Source organism: Thermobia domestica, chromosome 2 (assembly GCF_964235325.1).
Source record: "Thermobia domestica chromosome 2, izTheDome1.hap1.1, whole genome shotgun sequence".
Taxonomy (NCBI): Eukaryota; Metazoa; Arthropoda; class Insecta; order Zygentoma; family Lepismatidae; genus Thermobia; species Thermobia domestica.
Window position 1 is genome coordinate 87,859,813 of NC_137455.1, and position 22,912 is coordinate 87,882,724.

General features: G+C 35.0%; 2 protein-coding genes across 6 annotated transcripts in view; one reads left to right on the forward strand and one right to left on the reverse strand.

Moving 5' to 3' along the window:
• Positions 1–2,544: 2,544 nt before the first annotated feature.
• Positions 2,545–19,591, reverse strand: mEFTs (elongation factor Ts, mitochondrial). 3 transcript variants are annotated; one of them, XM_081743787.1, is made up of 6 exons: positions 19,433–19,568; positions 17,264–17,359; positions 15,401–15,555; positions 14,227–14,475; positions 5,427–5,733; positions 2,545–2,882 (listed from the first exon to the last, which is right to left on the reverse strand). In XM_081743787.1, exons 2-6 carry the CDS (start codon positions 17,355–17,357, stop codon positions 2,698–2,700), a joined length of 990 nt encoding a protein of 329 aa, XP_081599913.1. In that variant the 5' UTR covers positions 17,358–17,359; positions 19,433–19,568; the 3' UTR covers positions 2,545–2,697. The 3 variants fall into 3 exon arrangements, with proteins under 3 accessions (XP_081599913.1, XP_081599917.1, XP_081599918.1); XM_081743791.1 differs by having other exon boundaries at positions 15,401–15,541; positions 19,433–19,567; XM_081743792.1 differs by lacking the exon at positions 17,264–17,359 and having other exon boundaries at positions 15,401–15,541; positions 19,433–19,591.
• A 227-nt stretch (positions 19,592–19,818) lies between these two features.
• Positions 19,819–22,912, forward strand: part of Dhc36C (Dynein heavy chain at 36C) — a 365,150-nt gene continuing 362,056 nt past the window's right edge. For all 3 annotated transcript variants that reach the window (XR_014128870.1, XR_014128871.1, XM_081743777.1), the window contains exon 1: positions 19,819–19,959. The gene's annotated coding sequence lies outside the window, so the exon portion shown is untranslated. The remainder of the gene's footprint in view (positions 19,960–22,912) is intronic.

Below are 22,912 nucleotides of genomic sequence, written 5' to 3' on the forward strand. Positions count from 1 at the left end.
TGTTGCTAGGGTGGTTGCTAAGGCAGTTTCAATGGCGTTGCATATAGCACCTGTGAGTCTTGTGAAAGACAAACTTAAAATTATGAAAAAAGGCGACATTTTTCACGAATAGCTGTGAATATATTTACTCTATGCGTATAGGAAGCCCATATTTATCATAATACTATATGAAACAAAATTACTCTACATTTTAATTACTGCAATTGCCAATAACTTGCTGGACATAAGTGAGGGAGAATCCCAACCACGTACATGAGTGGCTAGTAATCACTACAAGTGGATTTGCATTTCAATTTCTTATAACCATGAGACATTTTTAATGCTGTTTCTATGTTCTCCCTCTACATAATTTTCTTGCACAAACTGTTTTCGTAGATTAAACATAAATATAAAAATATCACGTATTTTTCATGTGTACTTAGCGTAGATCGATAGGATGGAGCAATTATAGTTTATGTCAAACGAGATGAGACAAATTAACAAGTCCGGTTTAAACTTTACTATATTGCCTGTACTATACTCTTACCAACATTCATATGCGGTAAGGTACGGTTAGGTTAGCTTGTGTTTACTTAAATGCGGTTTTCTTACATATATGTGTAACGCCGATTTGCCAATTTTAAAATCATCCATTGCCTACAAATCTCAATTGTATCAAGAGTTTCAAATTTTTACACATATGACATATATGTAACTACAAGGGTAAAATTGTTATCGAACTTACGCTGGTGAGGATCGGAAGGAGCGGAGGTAGGCGAGATTCATACTCCATGCTGGGGCAGGCATTATTCGAAGATTATAGTATGCTTTTAAATGTGTGATTCAATTATCAGTTTACTTAGAAACGATTTTACAGTGTTCTGAGTATTAATATATATTAGCCTAAAAATGTCACAAACAAACAAACAAACAAATAATAATAATAAAGATAGAGCAAAGGAGCTTTTGCTAAAACATATGTGTATTTTAATTTCTTTCTCGCAGAATATACAACGAGAAAAATTGTCCTTAAAAAAAATTGAGATATATCTGTTCGCCCAATAAATAATCAATCATTATATCGCTTGTTGTACAGTGTGACTTTGTCATTGTTTCTCTTTAATATATTGTATAGTACAATATTTCTAATTTCATTCTTGGGAAAACAAAACAATATTGCATGTACCTCTTAAACTGTTATGGTTACATCCGGAAACGAAACAAATCATTTTCAGAGGCGAGTACCATGTAAACTTCTTCATATAACCCGCTCAAAGCTGGTTTGTTTGTAACCAACTAGCTGAACAGGAAGCGGAAATTACATTTTCTTCACCAGCGTATAGCTACGACGGAGTTTAAACTAGTACATTTTCGCTAACAGAACATGAGTCTAAAAACAAATTCTCTCCTGTCGAGCTCTCTATTGATGCTAAAATGACCTTACTTGAAGGATATCTTAAGGAGATGGATCTGTAAATAATTTTCATTTATTATTCTTATAACAAACATACGATTTAGATGGACTATATTATTTTCTAAGTTTTCAATGAAATGAAATATATATATCAGTGTTCACAATCCATAACTATTTAACTTATAGATTGGTACGTCTTCATATTGTGTTTATGAATGTAATTATGATAATATTTATGTTAATAACTTTACGTTATTATTATTTCATCGATTTGAGATAAGGATCCCAATTATTGATCATTACTTTGAGTAATCAAAAAATATCTGTGTGAAAAAATTCCACTAACTGTAGCACTAACCGCAGCTCTACGAAGGATATGTTGTCTCGTTAGGGAAATAATGAGCTGAATTCTAATAGTAAATATCAACGACTAAGAAGTGAACCACGGCGTTCAGTGATGAAGCGCTTACTTCTAGTATGCTGGATATCATGTTCCGATCATGGTTACACAAGGTTTCTGCTGAATAAATATTTTTCGTGAATTTTTCTTGAAGTATCACCATTTCCTCTCAATTTCTTAAAATAAAATAAATAAAAAAAATTAAATTAGAAAAACATGGACTATATTTCTTAGTTTGGAGTTGAACGTCTTTTAACAGCTTAAATTTTCTGAATAGTGGTTCTACCACCGGGAACTGAACTCGGGCTTCTCGCACCAAACACAAGAATATTAACCATTAAGATGTGGAAAACAGAATTCCAGTAATATAAAATAAAGCACTTCATGTCTTTGCGTTGTTGTATATCATCGGGTAATTAGACCATCTGCTCTACTATCTTCGTTTTATTTTGTTTGCTTATTACTTCAATATGATGAGAAAAGTTAAGTCGTATTATTAACTGAGATATGTTGAGACAAGTCGTATTATTTCTTTCCTAAATATTAAAGTTCAATTTATGAGGAGGAAAAGAGGGTATGAAATTATGCTTTTTTTTTTTTTGTCCTTTTCAGTTACTGTTACCAAAATACCATCTTAAACTGGGGATTTGTGTAGAAAATAATGAAACAACAGTGTCTGGGTACCTCATAACTTGGAACTATTGACATCATCTTAGTTCTAGTTGATGCTGGGATGAAAATAATTTGAAAATTCTTAAAATTTTATAAAGCAATATTCTTTTATTCATTACATTAAAGTATTTGTATTCACACAGATTGGAATCCAGTCTCTCTTCAAGAAACATACAACTCACATTCTGACATTCGGTTTTTGTCACACTACAAGCCATTACATAACATACTTTTAGCTAAGTTCTTCTCCACATTCATATCGAGCGAACTCTACAAGCGTGATTCCTACATCATCCAGTAGTTGACCAACAGATTGGTTTGGGTCAAGAAGATATTCTTGATGAATCATGCACAACTCATCATCAGGATTTTCAGCCGGCTTATCGTCTGCAGTCCCAATTTTTTGCGGATTCATTCCTACAAGAATTAAAAACATTAACTTAAAACACTTACAATTGGTTTCTTCTATTAACTTTTTTAAAAACACAAATATAACGTAAAAAAAAAAAAAAAAAAAAAAAAAAAAAAAAAAAAAAAAAAAAAAAAAAAAGTATTTCAATTTAACGTCCCACGATTATGCCTTTTAGATTAAGGAAGACGATCATTCAGGCAAGTGAATGATGATGGAATAATTGGTGGAATGAGAAAGTGGAAGGGAACGGGAGTACCCCCAGAAAATCCATGAACATAATGTTGTCCACCACAAGCTTATTTGGTCGGGAATCGAACCAGGGACTTCACGCACCAGAAGTAGGCGCTCTACCACTGCGCCATCGTGCCTCCCAAGAAAAATAATCTAAGTTTAAAAATATGTACGACAAAAAAGCTTTTTTTATTGGACTTTACGTATGCAGTTTCATGATAAAGGGAACTTAGACGAATTATGAAATCCGATGATAAATATATTTATTTGATTCCGACATTTTCTTATTGATAAACCATGAAATACTAATTCAACTATTCATCTCTTTTCCACAATTGTATGTGACTTGATACTTCTTTCTTTATCCTAGTCTTTGAAAAGTTTACAGGATATATTTTTAATACATTATTTTTTTTCTTTTATTAACATTGCAATCACGCATACTAATACTGTAGGAGACAATTTAGAATTTAAGACTTGTCGACCATTTTGATAAGACGTGGATACGCAACCACCACATATGTACCAGTCACATACGGATCTGATATCTGTATGTATATATGTATGTGCGTGCGTGTCTGATATGTATACATAATAGTAGCACTTAGCTACACTTAGAAAAGATTACTTTTTCTTTTCTTTTTCTTTATTATTATTATTATTATTATTATTATTATTATTATTATTATTATTTTTTTTTATCTCTGGCCCACTTAGCTTGTTGTTTCATTAGGCTATCTATTAAATGTTTATTTTCAAATTCAAGGTTTTCAGGTTTATATTTCCTTCCTTTAGGTCCAATCAATGCAGAGGGAATTTGATATCACGTTAGGGCTCCATGTCCCTTATATGATATGAGCTGTACACAACTAAATTACTTTTTCAAGTTTTAAATATCTACTGTACAAAACTACACCGCGGTAGCATACAAGATTCGATGAAGTACTATAGTTTTAGTCGCTACCACTGAACAACAGATGTTGCAAAATATATGAGGGTTTCTTCGCAGGCGTGGCTAACAACGTGAGCTCTGTGTGTGCGAGATTGCGGGTTAAATTTCCGGTGGGTACTTACCTTGAACACAAATCTAAGCACTGATTCGAATCCTATTTTTAACAGCAAGCCCTGTCTCATACAGCATCAATGTTGAAAAAGGACGCTAAACTCCAATCAACTAACTACTACTAACCAACTAAAGTATACAGCTAGATTATAAGAATGATGTCTGCCGCGTCTACAAGAGAAAATGTAGCCGAAGATTTGTGACGCTTTACAGAAACATGAAATTTTGAACCTGATATGATTTTTGATTCACTTCCTTTTCTTTCTCTTCTTTTTTCTTTCTTTAATTGAGACCAGAAATTCCGGAGGAAACTATACACCTTGCATATACTAGTAAAATAAGAAATAGTGCATTTCATTTTCAAATGAGATTTTTGCTATTCAATGTATTATAACATGATAAAAAAAAAAGTGGTTAAGGATTTCTCCTTTCATGAATATATATATATATATAATAACAACCGTCAAAAGGTGTTCTCAATATATGGACAGTGGATTTTCTAAGTACAGGAGCTAGGCTGTGGTACAAGCCATGTGATCTGAGTAGACAGCACCGATTTCAGGACTGAGAGAGTGTGTGACTGTTCTGAGAAGCGGACTGGGTGGTAATATCTGGCTAACGTCCTGACACCCGTTTATCGCCATGACATTCCCCACCTCTACGCGAGGGACAAGAATCGTGCATCAAGACAAGGCGTCAAGTCACACATCTCGCTCGACCCGCCTCTTCCTCCAACAAATGGCAGCAGAAACTAGAATTCGTGCCATTCCATTCACAGACATTCCAGTGAAGTCTCCTGATGCGTCACCCATGGACTTTTGCGCCTTCGGCCTCCTGAAACGAAGCCTTGTCTCACAGGAGACCCCGCACCGTTGAATGGTTATGGAAATTCTGTCAGGAGGAGTAGTTGCGGCTTGACATGACTACCAGTCCCTACAGTGGAAACATCGCTGTCGGGGAACTGCCCACATGCAGGGCCACCAAATAGATTACTCTCAATGGTGGTGACATGGTTTCTCTTAAGGTAAGTGGAGTTTGAAATCGTCATCATAGATCGGAAACAATCTCTGTGTATTCGGCTTCATTCAAATAACTACTTTATGCTGAGAATTTGTTTTGTTATAACGCAATAAAATACATTTTAACATTGTTGCTTTGAAATAAACATATTTATAATGTAATCATTAGAAAACAATCATCGGAAGTTTATTATTCATCATTAATTACGAAACAATGCAAGCTTTAAACTACTTACCTACTACATGCTGACAAAGTTGTCTACCGAACTGTTCTAGAGTCAGACCGTCCTGTATTCTTTGTTCATCTCCAGTTGTTCTGAATGCAATAATGGATCCGTACCTTCCAATCATAGGAAACGTAGGAGAAGGTGGAGCAGGATGAGTATATCCTGATAAAAGTATCTTCTCTCCAGCCTTGAAACACGTTGCCCTTCGTAAAATTAGGTTTTCGCCAATGTTTCCGATCACCGTTGCTACATTGTCTGCCAATGACTTTCCATTCTGGCCTGGAAGCTCTCTCAGTTGCTCTGCACTTAATCTAATCTGAATATAAAAGTCTTATTACATTGGTAGTATTGCTATACGATACATAATTAATAACTTAGGTGTAAAAGGACTCATTTTATACCCGCAAATTCATATTTTATTAAACTACTTCATTATTTGCTGATATATTTATCAATGGCTTCTATTCGCTTCTAAAGTGGTAATTCATAACATGCCTATTGATTGTGAACGTACTTTTTCAATAAGCCAAGTTCATCACAGTTTCAAAAGTAAAACGTTCATTTGTTTTTCTCTCTCGGAAGAGTTTCACAGAAAAGCAGAAAGATATATATATGTTACCAGTTTATCAGCGAATAGAAGTCATTGATAAAACTGTCAGCGGACATTGAAACAGTTTGATACAAATTTTAATTCCTCGGATATAAGGTAAGATCTTTTATATCTGAGTTATCTTATTACAGTATTAGAATGTACGAAATCTAATCAATAATACTTCTTATGTATGCAAATATATTTACTGATTCTTCAAGGATCCCACTGAGTAAGGAATTTTGTAAATTATATTAAGGAATACCAGTATTTCTACTGTTATTTCTCCATTTTTTTTTTTTTTTTTAAGAAGAAAGATATTTAAAAATTTTGAAAATAATTGTCGGAGTTAGGAAATTACTGTCTCCCTGCACTGGTAATATAGAAACAAGTTTTACTTCGATTTGTCATTAAATTCATTGTTTTCTTCAGTATGTAATTCAATATGTTCTTGATATTACTTTAAAGATGCATAAATTTCGTTTATCAAATAGACTATGTTATGATTGAGAATAGGTATCGGATTAGCTTGAAGAACGTGAAGACCCTTCCCAGGCAGACATTTTTTCTGATCGTAATCTTATGCTGTCGAAGTGGATATTCAACTCAAAAATGTAGCCACAAAAAAAGTAGGCAACAAGATGCTGAATACTGAAAAGTTTAAAAACAAAGAAGAAAGAAATCTTTTCGTTGAAAAATTCGAAGAATACTCAAACAAGGAAAGGATAGCTGCAGGTAGTAACCAATGGTGGAAGCATATTAAACTTTGCATACATTAGGCTCCAGAAAAAGTAGTAGGTTACAGCGAACACAAAACGACTAAGAAACCATGAGTTACAGACCAGATGTTGCAGAAAATTAGGGAAAGGAGGGCGTGGAGAGAGGTTGATACAAGAGAGGATAGAAATATGTACGGAAAGTTAAACGAGTTTCTAAGGAAAACAAACAGAGAAAGAGAAGAATTTTACAAAGGAAAATGCGAGCACATAGAATAATTAGAAAGAGTTGGAAAATACAAGAAAACGCACAAGAGATGAAATCTATGGAATTTCGGAGGAAATAAGAGGGTATTTCGATGGCAGTAGAAAATACGAACGGGAAGGTAGTCAGCGAGAGAAGTGAAGTCTTGGAAAGTTGGTAAGAATATATTGAGGACTTATACGAGAGTAGGGATAGACCGTGTGGCCTAGATGCTGAAGCAGAAAATGAAGTACGCGAGATTGATAAAGGATTTTGTATTCTTCGGGATGAGTTTGACAAAGCTACATCTGAGATTAGGAATTGAAAGGCAACTAAAATAGATAATATATTAATCGAATTCATTAAGAATATGGGAGACAAGAGCAAAGAATTGTTCCAACTCTCAAATGAAATATATGAAACAGGAGAATGGCCAACAGATTTCCAGAAGACGATATCGATACCAATGGCTAAGAAATCGAACACAGAAAGATGTGAGGATTATAGAACTACTAGCATCAGTTAGCAGCTTCGCTGGGTTAAATTAAGAAAAAAAAAAATAGTAATATGTTTCGTTAGTCAGTCACTTTTTACTATTACTAAAGCTCTCCTTGATATTGGTCATTTTCGATGATTTTTATGTATCCCCTCTCCCCCACATGTTGCGGGCCACGGCATCGGAAGTGTCATTGTTCATCTCAGCGACCCAGAAAAGTATGAATTCGATACTGATATTGGTCATTTTGATATATATATATATATATATATATATATATATATATCCCTTCCCTCCCGCAATTTTTGCATGGCATGAATTTGGATTAAAATGGCATCAGAAGTGCCACTGTTCATCTCAGCGACCTCAAAATTTATAGATTAGACACTAATATCGGTCATTTTCGATAATATATAAATGTCTTTCCCCTCCTTTAAGTTACATCGTCAAAGTGATATGACAAAAAAATCATCTCATTCGAAAAACTCATGTTCCAACTTCATCTAGGTTGAAAATTTGATCGAGATCGGTCCGGTGGTTCAAGAGTTATTAAGTTTTATTTATTTTTATATATCTTCCCCTCCTACCTCTATCCCTAAGTTCTATCGTCAAAGTGAATAGATAAATACCATCCCAGCCCGAACCTCATCTATGTTGAAAATTTGATCGAGATGGGTCAGGTGGTTCAAGAGTGAAGTCACATAGACAGTCATTTTTACTTTTTTTTTACATATATATATATATATATATATATATATATATATATATATATATATATATATATATATATATATATATATATATATATATATATCTCCGCCTCCCCCAACCCTACGTTGCACCGTCAAAGTTAAATGATAAAAATTATCCCAAGCCCGAACGTCATCTATGTTGAAAATTTGATCGAGATCGGTTGGGTGGTTCAAGAGTTATTAAGTTTTATTTATTCTTATATATCCGTTCTCTCTCCTAAGGTCTACCGTCAAAGTGACATGATAGAAACCACCCCAGGTCCGAACTTCATCCATATTGAAAATTTGATTAAGATCGGTCCTGTGGTTAAAGCGTGATGAAGTCACAAAGACGGTAACTTTTATTTTTATTCGTTTTACATATATATCTCCCTCCTTCCCCTCCCTAGGTTCCACCGTAAAAGTGAAATAACGAAAACATTCCAGGCCCGAACCTTATCTATGTTGAAAGTTTGATCAAGATAGGTCTGGTGGCTCAAGAGATATTGTTTCATTTATTTTTATAGATTTCTCCCCTCCCCTCCCCCTCCTCTAAGTTCTACCGTTAAAGTGATATGATAAACACCTCAGGTCCGAACCTCATCTACGTTGATTTTTTTTTTTTTTTTTAAATCGGTCGAGTGGTTTAAGCGTGATGAAGTCACAAAGACAGTCACTTTTATTTTTACTTTTTTTGACATATATCTCCCCCCCCCCCTCTTTGCACCTTAAAAGTGAAATGAAGAAAACATTCCAGACCCGAACCTTATCTATGTTGAAAGTTTGATCGAGATCGGTCGGGAGGTTCAAGAGTTATTAAGTTTTATTTATTTTCATATATTTCCCCTCCTCCCCTCCCCTCCCCTAAGATCTACTGTCAAAATGAAATGAAAAAAACTTTCCAGGTTTGAACTTCATATATGTTGAAAATTTGATTGAGATCGATCGGGTGGTTCAAAAGTAATTAATTCATGAACATAGTCATTTTTATTTTTATATTTATTGATTTTTGTATATCTCCCCCTCCCCTACGTTGGTCCGTCAAAGTGAAATGATAAAAATCATCCCAGTCCCGAACCTCATCTACATTGAAAATTTGATCAAGATCGCTCGGGTGGTTCAAGAGTTAAGTTTTATTTATTTTTTCTGTCCTCCTCCTCCCCCTCCCCTAAGTTGTACCGTCAAAGTAAATAGCTGAAAACACTCCCAGGGCAGAACTGCATCTACGTTGAAAATTTGATCGAGATCGTTCGGGCGGTTCAAGAGATTAAGAGTCACAAACATAGATATTTTCAATTTTATAATATAGATTAGTTCACCTCTGGTGCTAGGGGTCTCGGGTTCAAACCCTGCTCCCGCCAAGTGAACTTTGTGGTGGACAAACACCGTGTGCGTGGGTTTTCTCGGGGTTCTCCCGTTTCCTCCCACTTTCTTCATTCCACCATTTCATTCATTACTCATTATCACCGTCTCCTTTAGCCTGACCGGCATAACCGTGGGACGTAAAACTCAAAATTTCATTTCATTTCAATATAGATTAGTCTCATGTTACATGCAACAGAAGTTTTGCTTCGAATACTGAACACACGGTTGTATGGAACAACAAATGAAAGAGTTGAGGAGGAACAGTTTGGGTTCAGGAGAGGCAAGGACACAAGAGATGCAATTGATTATTAAGAGTAATCAGTGAAAGGTTTATGGAAAAAGGAAAAGAGCGTTATGTTGTATTTATTGATCTAGAAAATCATTTTGACCGCGTGAATTATGAATTGTTATTTGGAGTTCTAAAGAAGGAGGGGTTCGAATGGAAAGATCGGAAACTCATAAGCCACTTATATATGAACCAGCAAGTTCGCCAACATTATTTAATATCTATCTAGAAGATGCAGTAAAAAAGAGCCTACGGTAGGTTTGTAGGTACTGCGGAAGAGCCTACAAAATGAAAACGGCATTTCAGTAGGAGTAGAATGATTAGATGTATACGGTTTGTAGATCACATGGCACTTGTTGCGGAATCTGAAAAGAAAATCAATACGACGTTAGAAAACTTGAGGAAGGACTGTGAAGAAAATGGGATGAAAATAAATGTTAGAAAGACAAAAGTCATAGTGATTGAAACGAAGCGGTCTGTGTCAAATATAGAAGTAGGAGGGAAGAAAATAGGACAGGTGACTAGTTTTTGACACCTAGATAGTATTATTAGTGATGATATGAACTGAGAACGTGAAATAAAAGCAAGGACAGGAATGGCGAAAGAAGCTTTTAGGAGGATGGAAAATCTATTTTGTGGGACCTTGGATAAAGAGTTGAGAAAAACTCGTGTTCTTAACTAATTCGGGCATGATCATTTTAGATCTGATATTCATTTTTATTCATAAGATATTTCCGAGATTCATGTTATGCAGACAAAATTTGAATGATTAATCTTAGGTTAACTTCTGTAGGTAAAGTTTGTTTCATTTGCAGTCGCTGTGATGCCTATAGACAAACCACGTACAATATACTCCATTACCTACAATAAATATCTGTTAAGAGAAATGGCTACTTAAGAGACCAGGATCAACTGTGGGCACGTAACATTAAGAGAGTAGATGAATGGCAACAACTTTCTGTCTCATTCTGCTCTGATGATATGGCAGTACCACGTAGTGCAGAACTTCCAGTTCTATCAACTGCAATGTTTTGAATACTTCACGTATTGAGGAAAGCACTACCGATTTCCAGATGTTGACAAGTCATCTCATTCCTTTAGGCAGGAGAAACTTACAACACTTGATTCTAAAATGGTTCTAAACATAACCAGAGCTTCTGAGGTCGCAACTACAAGAATGGTACTTACTTGCAGGTCCATCAATATTTCAGTTTATTATATGGCAGCAAGGTTTTAGAACCACTTTTTGCAGTAGAAAATTCATTCCAGATCTGGTAAACTATTACAAAAACTCGGATTTAATTACACGCTTGACGAATGGCATCTGTTCATGGATTTTTCTTTCTAAGTTCAGTTAGAAACACTGCTACTACACGATGAAAATAACTGGCTGTTTAATCCATTGGCATATCTCGTAGGAGTGAAAGAAACTTAAGATACATTGGTGAAGCTTCTCGCAGGTATTAATTACAAAGGCTATGAATGGCATATTTGTAGCGACCTTAAACTTGTGGCTATACTGCATAGACTGCAAGGAGGTTACATGAAATATTCCTCTTTCCTCTGTCTATGGGACAGTTAGGACGATGCAACTACTTCAAGAAGAAGGAATGGGCAACGTATGATCAATATACGCTAAGTGCAATCGACATGCTACATCTACCATTAGTTCTACCTGAAAAGGAAATAATGCCTCTACTCCACCTCAATCTTACCTTAATACACACATTTATTTATGAACGTTCTAGACAAGTCAGGAAGGCTTTTTACGCGCGCGCGCACACACACACACACACACACACACACACACACACACACACACAAAAAAAAAAAAAAAAAAAAAAAAAAAAAAAAAAAAAAACTACATGAGTGAATCTCAGACCACTGAAGAGTTATTATTGAATATATAGGTGCATACTTTCTGTACATCCTGTGTCTGAAGAATGCGGCGTGGCGCACAAATTCTGATACTTATTCTGAATTCAGTGTCCTCGAAGTAGTAAAGAACACTTTATTTTGTTCGGGATACAGAAAAAATGATCCCTAGTGGTATCAGAAGAAAGTAAGAAATAAAAAAACCTAATATCTACGAAAAATTACCTAGCTAGACGTACCACAATGCCGATGCATTGAAATACACTACACAAAACAGAACCCAAATTAACAAAGCAATATTATACTCTTCAGCGATACAAAGTATTTGTGAATACTGCTTCAGAATGTTAAAAGGAAATATTTTACTTACAGGACCTCTGTAAATAAAATCAAAACGTTACAAGTAGATACTTCGATATTTTATAGACAAGACGAAATTTTCAGATAAGGAAAGCAAAAACGGTGGAGTTTTACTAACGTCGTTAGCTCCTACTATTGTGACTAGTATGTCATCAAGCTTATTCTTCCTCCATAATACGGAACATAGCAAGAAAATAATTTTGATTCTTCCAGAAAATACTCCAATGGATGCATTAATCACTTTCGTAGAAAAAAAAAAAAAAAAATGATTCTACTTTAGATGAAAAAATGCAAACAATTTTAAATTCAACGTTTCATAGTTACCAAGAGAAATAAATTCAGTACAACAAGGTTCTTAAAATACTCTTATTTGATGTGAGAACAGGAAGAGTCAATACCTCTCTCAGTCACGTGATTGAAGTCAGACAAATCTGATGATCAAGAAGAGAAAACACTAGCTTCCAAACCATAAATATGTCGTAAATAAAACAGAGACATTTAATCGATTGACATAAGACAATCCCGTCACGTAGGATAACAAAGAAACTCTGTACCTAAATAATAATAAATTGCAAGTAATATTAATGTGTTTTGACCAAGGAAATATACAATTCTACCATGATGAGAAGAATTTTGTAATCATCTAGTAGTATCTAATATTCCCCAAGGATTCACTGAAAATCCCTGAGGACTAAGAACTTCATGACAGAAAAGGACTTCTAACTTCATTCTTGATAAAATGTTTTCTACGTAGGTCTGAATCCATGATTGCCTTGTTCTGCGGAGTGAAGTTTCGATGTTCAACGTGGTAAAACTTCTTTGTAGGTTTTCTATTTTGCAACAGCAGTGGAAGAAAGTTTTCCCACATTCAACTTTTTGCTTCTAAGTTAATTATTTAATTATTGCTTCTAATTCAATATTATATTGCTAATATTGAAAATATGTTCGTCAGTATTTTTTCTCCTACTGAAACTTTTTCGAAAATATAAAGACAAAAGGAGGTATTTTAGATAAAATGCCATTTACGGATACACGATAGTTTATTATTATTATTATTATTATTACACAGCTCAACATATTTTCACGCACATCTAATATTTTAAGCGTAAAAGTATGCCATGGATTCAGAGATCTAGGCGCTAACTGCAGATTTATAATGATTGCGAAAAACGACATTAACGAGTGAATTTAGAGATATGATGCACGATTGTTCGATTTCACAAAGATGTTTCTTGGTTTTATCAATTCTACTTTGATGAAAACGATAAATTGCTTGAATTGCCAATAATTAAAGAACACTTCAGACGGCCAAATAAATTACTGAATTGAAGTCATCCATCAGGGTGGTAGAACTTCTACGTTAAAACATAAACATTCTAAAGATTTCTTTTTTGTTGTCACACAAATACTGAGAAGTTATCTCTGGAGGAATTCCTGCCCACTACATCTCATCATTTCCTACTATGGTAGTGCGTCTCCTTCAAGAATTATTATTTAAATCTGAAATATACTTCAGTTCACTAGTAAGCTAGCCTAATCCATATTTAAATTACAATTATTATTGTTATTATAAAAGTTATATTATAAAACCATTATAGATTATTATCAAACCATTATTATTATAAATTATTATCCTCATAGTGGCAGTATAATAAAATTTCAAATTTTTCCCATGATACGGAAACAGATATCAATTAATTTTCACGAGCTATTCTAACTATAATACAAACTACAAAACAGCTTTGTGTAAATAACAAAAACTCCAGTTTCTTACCTCCCTGCACCGTAAAAAAATTCGAATCAATTAATTTTATGTAAATGTCATATATACACATATCTTCACAATTAAATAATTTACAAGCATAAATCACAAGTGATTAATCTGAACATAAATTTTTGTGTGTAGAAGTATTTTTATCTCATAAGGGAAAGCTACACATAAATTCTAGTACAATCATATTTTGTACTATGATTGTAATAGTTTTATATTTGTGTCAGTCTCTCTAGTGAACAGTTAATTTAAGTTCTTGCAATTGCTTAATACATTTAAAAACGATATAATTTCTAAGGAATCTGAATATAAAGATCACAAATTAGAATAAAAATCATTTTAGCTTTTATCCATGCAACGAGATATCTTACCTCACCTTTGTTAAAGGATCTCTTGACGGGCAATTCGATGCAAAATGCAAACAACTGGTTACCACATCCTGTACCATTGACTGAAACATCTTGTTTCTCGCTACGAAATCTGTTTCGCAGTTAACTTCCACCATTGCTGCATTATCTCTGTCCACAATTACTCCTACAAGACCTTGCTTTGCTGCTCTACCTTCCAGTTTTGTCGCTTTCGCCCAGCCCATCGCCTGAGCTTGGCCCTTCAGCCATTGCTCTGCCTGTAAAAAAAAATTATCGAACATTTTATCTGTATAATACATGAACTCATTTATGGAATCAGATCTAGCGACATGTTAGTTTTTGAAAGTGCTTATTAAAAGATTACAGATGCTTAAAGGAATGTATATAGTTATAAGCTATTGGGCTATCTGATAAATTACTTCGAATTTTTTATAAATTACGAGGGTTGCACTGGGAGTTTCGGGAAAATGATACAACGCAAGAATATTAAAGTACAGCAATTTTTTATTGCTTTTCAAAGTACTCCTCCGTTGCAGCAATGCATTTTTTCATGCGATAGAACCACATCTTGAAACAGTTACGTCACTCCGAAGTTTGTACCTGTGAAACACACGGTTTGTATGCCCCGATGGCTTCTTCTGGAGTGCAAAAGCGCTTCCCACGCAACATGTTCTTGATTGTTGGGAACAAAAGAAATCACCGGGGGCTACATTAGGGAAATAAGCCTGGTGTGTCATGACTTCAACGTTTTCTTGGTCCAGAAAATCACTTATGGCAGCTGCTGTATGCGAGCTGCATTGTCGTGATGCAGAGTGATTCGACGATTAGGGTTGGATTGTCTGCTCACATTTAGTACTTTCGGTAGGCATAGGGTTGTGTACCATTCTGCATTGACTGTTCTACGATTCTCCAGTGGGACAGTTGCAATATGACAGGATTTACAAAAACTGATGCAATGAGTGCCTCAACAATATACGAAGCTAAATTCTACCATTAAACTTGCAAAATTCGAAGTTTTGAAAACTTCTTCTAGGGACTCCCTAAAAAACTGAGAGATAAGGAACATACAACTTCGTAACGTAAATTTCTGCAAACGAATCACCACAATCAGAATTTACTCACATCTTTCAGCACTTAATTTACATGAGTAGGTAATAAAATATTGACAGGCAGTATATTTACCTTATTCAGGTCATTATTATGAAGTTCCAGAGCTTTTTTACAGTTGGATATTGCGTATCCTGTCCTTTTACGAAGCTGACCCAGAAGAGCTTTGTTTGGTACATTACACTCAATAGCACACGTACGAAACCAGCGGATGATCTGAAACAAAAATACTATATCATAATTACTTATTGAGCGCATACAGCATATATTTGGAATAATAATAATAATACAATGACTCACCTATAATGTTCCTTTATTGCATTTTCAGCCTTTATTTCAATTGCTCGAGCAATCAATTTTCGTCAGGGTAGACGGCTTAAATTACTTTTGCATCTAAATACATTACATATGTATATAGTAAGGATCCCCACATCACAACATGAGCACATGTTTATGGACGACACGTGCTAACGTTTACAAACAAGCAGACTGAACAGGAAGATACGAAGATCAACATGATGGAAACCGAAAGACGAGCCACCTGAAGACCTATAAAAGAGGAACCACAGAGGAAACAGGCGTCAGTTAACCACTGATCGCCAACCCGCCATAACTCTGCAGGTCGCACTCTGTGTCAAGTGATTTCTGATGGTGTTGCATCGCACTTTAAAAATAGCTTTCAGATGATCGAGATGCAAACAGGTAAGATAAAGCAGTGTTTTTGCAGTTAAACCGGCCATGCAAGGGTCTTTGCGACGGTATCGGAAGGGGGGGGGGGGGTTGTAAAGAATGAGGCAACGCGGCATAACCTTAGGCGAAAATAGATACATAGTATTAAAACCGCAAAAGAATTCGTGAGTATACTGCATGTACAAACTTCGGGTATTACTCTCGTTTTGTTTCCTGCAACTGAATTCGACAACTTCCGGAAGAAGAAAAAGAAAGCAAGAATGGGAAAAGTGTGCGACCGGTAACTGGTATTCAACGAAGTCACCTTTGGCTTCCGGAAAATGGGGAAGTTTCTATGGCAGTAACTAACTTTATGCTTCCCCCAAAATCGAGCTTCTGCAATTAAATTGTAGATTTTAGAAGTTTGAAAAAAGGAACTTTTGTTACATATATATACGTATAATAACCAGTGATGAGTAGCAGAAATATTATGAATAAATCATGAATTACGTGAAGTTGAAGTGCTGTTTAGCCTTCCACATGGACCTTCAGCAGGGTAGAGGTTTCCAGAAGAGCATAAGAGAAGTGAAAATAAGTGTTTGGTGACTATCGCAGGAGCGGATTCAGGACGGACTTCTGGGGGCGGGGTTGTAATACTGCTACTTAGAGCTACTTTTAAGAGCTCCAAACTCTGGGATGGGTTTTATTTACATATAAAATAAGACAGTTTCTTCTTCTGGGAGGGGAGGGGGATCGTCCCCCTGGATACAACTTTGGACGACTTGTGAGTGCACCAACACCTATTGGGCATCTGCACGGTTACATGCTGTTAGCGAAGAAGACACCAAGCAAGCAAATGATTGGTCCATGTGAAAAAAAAAAAAAAAAAAAATCAGTGAAATCTTGTTTCCGAAGACCATTTTAAGTGTTTTCGAGAAAATGGCGCCTAAAAATGGATATTTTGAAAATTTGGCAATTTCTCGAATTTCTTTACGACAAAACGGTTGCACACAGAAGCGATACTTTTTTTTTTTTTCTTTTTGGAAAGCGGGTAACTAGACCTTACCAACCGTAAAAACAGAATTTTAAGTGCTCGATAAAATTCGAACCGGAAGTGCTCGAAAAAATTTCGCAAACTTCGACTTTTCAGATAAACTGACGTTCCTTTGTTAATTATGTACAAAAAGATGCGAATGCGCAACCCAACCTATAATAAAATATAGTTTATTTATACACCTATGTACATACCACAACAAGAATTATAACTACCTGTCTCCACAGCTGAATGGTGGGGCTCCGAAGTTGACCATTTTCCATGTCTCCTACAGTTCATAAATTGTACTCCCCGTCTTTGATGTCCCATTGCTTGGAGTGAAAATTTTTTTTCGACAAAACAAAAAAAAAAAAAAAAAAAAAAAAAAATATGTCTCTTAAAAACATGTCTAGTTGCTATAAAAAAGTTTCTACAATATCTGAGATGGTGATGGTACAATTTTACTTTAATTTTTTGCCTGAGTTGAAATGGAAGGCACCTAAACTAAAATTTGACCAAAGTAAATAAATCACTTTTAATAAATATAATGAAGCTATATTATTATAGCTGACAACACGAATTATCATTTATTTCACTCGAACTATTTACCATTTTAAACATTCCACCATAATGAAAATCTCTCCGCATGCAGAAATCAGTCGCAACATTCTTGGTTAAAAGAAGCAAAATGTAAACAACATGGCACCCATACGTAAAATTTTATTATATAAGATTTCAAATAAAATCCAAATATTCAAATAAAATTTATAGTATATTATAGGTACGTCACAGTCTCCATCAATGGGGATATTAAATCCAAGTGTAATGAAAATAAAACATACAGTACACTTGACCCGCACACTTTATGCTCAGTAAGTCCGCATCAGATATGTATATTATATTTATTAATTCATATGAAGGTATATGGTGGCTCCCATATTCTTAATCTGATTAGAAATAAAACTATACGCATACTGCAATGTACGTTTTTTTGCCGTACACATAAAAGAAATAGGGGCAAATTTTACAATACACGCTTTAGCTGTACATCACAGGACCGCTTTAAAAGGGTTGGGAGAAGGATCGGGGTACCTTATGGTGAGGGAAGTTTGGTCCTACTTTGTTAAAATTAATCGAGTGTAATGTCTTGCGTCTGCGTAAGGATACAACTGGAACGAGTATTGTAGAGTTTACCGGTAAGATTGTACTCTGATCTGTTTGAAACGGATCCTATGCTTATCAAGACTCAGATGATTTCAAAATTGTGGTAAAAAGTCTTGTTTTCAAAAGTCAGGAACTCATAGCACTTGCCCTGGCGCTATCTTCGGGTTAAATTCCAAAGTTGGGCGTCCGTATCCAACAAAATTTTTAAAATTTACAGGAAAGATATGGATAATTTGATCGTTTGTGTGCTTGATAATGTATAAGAGTCTCGAAAAATCTGTTTATTTGTTATATATAAGCGGTTATAAACATGGGACTATACGGCGAGCGGAGGGAACTACTTGGCGCAAGGTAACCGAACAGTTGCATTGTGGGAAAGAAACGAGCATTTATGTTATCAACATGGCGAATGTATAAGGGCAATGAACTAACAGTTTTAACATTTGTGAAGCAATACGTTGATAACGAGCAAAATCTTTTAAAAGTTTGTGAAGAGCACGGATTAATGAACCTAATAACAAATTGCAGAAAGTGTGGAAAGGAGATAACATCGAAAAAACGTGGCGAAAGCGGAAGCCCAACTTCGGAATAAATGCCCTAACTTCTCTACCTGCCTCCGGTCACTGAGTATTTTATCTCTCTATTTATCAATAGTTCACGCAACAAATATCATGCAAACGTCTTACAAAATAAAATTCACTAAAACAATGGACCTTGGCATTGCTGAGTAAGATGTTAAGGGGCTTAATCGAAGTATGTTTAGCAGAAAGGGTCCAGAAGCACGTAAAAACACAAAATTTACAGGAGAAATGGATGATGCAAGTACTTAGACGTAACATAACTTAACTAAATCTAACCTAAACTACCTGAACTAACCTAAACCAACGTAATATTAGTAGAAATAAGTGAAATTCTATCATTTTTTAGAAAATTATGCTGGAACCCCTACACTAACATAAGATAAACTAACCTAATTTAACCTAATACAAAGAGAAATTACCAAAATTGTAACATATTTTAGAAAAAGAACTGGGTCCCTTCTGCCAAACATAGGCCGCTTAATCTAATGAAGATGTCGATATCAGACAAGAGATGAGTTTTGCTATATATATATATATATATATAAGTTAAATTCATAGCCATGGTATCCACTATTTACAATCTGAACCATACTTTTCACTATGATTTAACAAACTTTTAATTAAATATCTTTTAAAATGTAAACAAACTTAGAAATATACCTGTGAACACCGGAAAGAATTACAAAGCATGACTTGTATTTTAATCTTTTTCCCTATTTACAGGTATTTTTACAGCAATGCAATCAAAACTGAAAATTACATTCACATTAACCTGTGATTTTCTCATTTTACGTCCTCAGCTACCATTGTAACCAAACTGCATTGCCATTCGTGCAACTAAGTAATCAATTTGCATAGTTGGTCAGTAATAGAAGAAACATATTAAATTTCTTACACAACGTAACCATAATTTACTTCTTCTTATGTATTATACTTTCTGCTGCGCTGATAATCTATATATATTAGAATATGTATATATAATAGACCTTAATTTCAAATTCGCGAAAAGTACAATAAAATATTTAATATACTGTGGTTTCAGCTGTTTTCTGTGACTGCGTTGCCATAGAAACTATAAACAAATCCAATTGGACGATGTTTATAACGAATGTATTTAATTGTAGGCGAAAATAACGAAATAATAAATAAGGATTTCTTGAAGGAATAACTTTATGAAGCAAATGTTCGTAAGTAGTTCTTGGAATAATTTTGATTCATTATTGGATACCAATATGTAGCAATTAGTTAGTAAAGCGAGTTACCAATATATAGCGAATTTGCAATTTCGAAGTAACTATGTATGTAATAAGTATATAGCGGCGGAAATTTACGCTCTCTTTACCATATAGATTCCTAATGTCTTTAAACTTTTATTATTATATTAGCAAAGACTTTATATATTTTCTATAATAGTTATGGTTATGCGATTTGCTTCAGAGCCGGAGGGAGCAAAGGCGGTGAGTAATATCGAAGTCACAGGGTCAGTTACTATTTGAAAATCACTGTGACTGACAGTAGAGTAAATCTATCAAAATAGGTTGATCGAGACTATTTGTGGTGCTTTTCTTGTGACAATGGATTGAGTATAGCCCGCTCCCCCCAGTGATTTTTAACGAATCATAGTGATTCTAACGATTCATATAAGTTCATAATGAATCGGAATCGCATGTTATAAAGTTTTAAGATGTAAATCTTGTAGTAAGGAAGCTTTAGTATAAGTAGTATAAGTAGTAGTAGTAGTAGTAGTAGTAGTAGTAGTAGTAGTAGTAGTAGTAGTAGTAGTAGTAGTAGTAGTAGTAGTAGTAGTAGTAGTAGTTAGTAGCAATAGTAGTAGTAGTAGTAGGAACGGGTTAGAAACCCCGCAGGGGTTGGTTGGGTTCTGTTCTCGATATAAGTAGTAGTAGTAGTAGTAGTATCTATAGTAGTAATAGTAGTAGTAGTGACTTCCAGTTCCGGTGACAAAGAACTGGGAGAGCGGGCTATACACAAGCCGTGACGGACAATAATCAATATCGAAAGTATCTTTTTTTTTTGAGTATGTTTATTAGAGATAAATAAATAAAGATAATTTGTCTGTGAATGGGATTGAGTTGTTCCGCAGGGGCCCGCGCAAATTACAAAATTTACTTGGAAATTGATAGAGTAATACGAAATTTAAACATGAGGCAAACGAAAAAGATAATAAAGATCATCACTGTAAAGTGACTACAGAGAAATACGAAGTTTAATCTTGGATTGTATGAAGATGCGTAGTGAGGTCATATTAGGAAAACTGACAATACAGCGTAATGTGTCAGTATTTCAAACCCATTGTTTTAATAACTAATTTTATAAGTGTGTGATGCAATAGGGGAAAAGATGGTGGCAATTGATTCTAGCAACACACTATAGAGCCCTTGCAACATATCGCACCTTCGGATCTATTCTGGTTTAGGTGTACATAAATGCAGTGGTCGAAGTGAGACAAAGCTCCTCCGTGGCTAAGCGTACGCGCCTTTGGCGTAGGAGGCCCGGGTTTGATTCCCGGCGGGAGCTCATGTGGTTCGGATTCCACGTTAATCAGTAGGTCCACGTCTCATATAGCCTCGCTGCTGCACGGGACGTTAAACTCACAATCAACTCAACTCAACTCGAAGTGAGACAGTAGGTGGTGGTATGCCTTATCGCCTCTTGTTTTTCGGTGATCAAGACACCATCACTGGAAAGTGGGTGCTAATATACTTTTAGTAAATCTATTTTTATACACAGTAATTGACGAATAACTTAGATTAGATTAGATTAGATTTATTAATCATTCTTTGGACCATGTTACATGTACATTTGTACAAAATGGTATAGAAGTCGTCATTGCACATCAAAGATTTTAAGTTGGCAAGACCGACATTTTTGTTATCTTTTTTCGATCAAAAGATTCATTTAATCAAAAATTTAGTGTAGCCAAACCCAAACTATCAGTTAACTCAGTATGATGTGCTTATTCCGTAGAAAATACGAAAACTCGATTTAGGGACCGTTCAAAAATTTTGTGTCACCTGATCCAAAAATTAATTATTGGCCAAGATCGCAAGCTTTTGATCCATGTTCAGATTTCCTAAAATTCTTGTTCTATGTCTTGTTTTTAAAATGGCATGTCTACAAAACAAGTTCACTCCTTGCTCCTATGAAAGAACTCGTGTTGGTTGTGTTAGTTGCAGATAAGAGTCACATGACAGAAAGAAATGAGTTATGGGTCTAATCCAAACAAGAGGCAGTGAGGCAGTATATCGAAGATGCGACTCGTTTAAACTGAAATCGGAAAGGATTGTTATCAGTTTGCCAGAATTCCTTTTGTGTCTACAAGGATAGAGAAGTACACAACTGAGTCCGGTACTCACGAGAAAAGTAATATATTTTATGCAATCAAAAAAAAAAAAAAAAAAAAAATCTTTTGTTTTCCTTAAGTGTTTTGGAAATTTTGTCCGGGAAGCAGGATCAAAATATGAAGGGGCTGGACTGAATAACAATTTAATTTTTCTTGTCTCTGGGGGAGAGGGGCGATTGTCCAACTCCAGGAGGGCAAAACAAACTCCCCAAAAATTATGCTTGAAAGAAACACTACTACCACCAGATGAATATTAACTCTTTGCGAGTTTGTATTTTGTGAATCAGATCAGTCTTATCTTCTTCCAAGGTGCTGAAACTCAGGCCTTCCTATCAAATGAGTCACGTGCTGCCAAGTGTAGGAGTTAGTGACTAGTACAGAAGCTAACTATTTAGTGGTTGCCGAAGTGGCAGTAACTACTAGAGGACAATAGAAGGAAATAGTAGTGATGCAGGTACAAGTGCAGTCTCCAGTGTTAAGAAATAGGAGCTCCCTGCCATATGTTTAATGTGACTAAATCCAGTGATAACGCTCGTTGCAAATGGAAATGTAAACTTCTCTCTTTCAGTTTTTTCTTTCTTTTTTCTTCTGAATGATTTGTTTTAGAAGTGAATCAATAGTGTTTTGCGCTCAAGAGTAAAGGTTTATTTTTAGTGGAACGCTACGTTAATACTTAAAAAATCTAGTGTTAAAAGAAATATCCGGTTGCAGAACCACGCATTATATAGTACCAGCTGTCCGTGGAAGCAGTAGCGTAGCCAGGATGTGTGTTTGGGGGG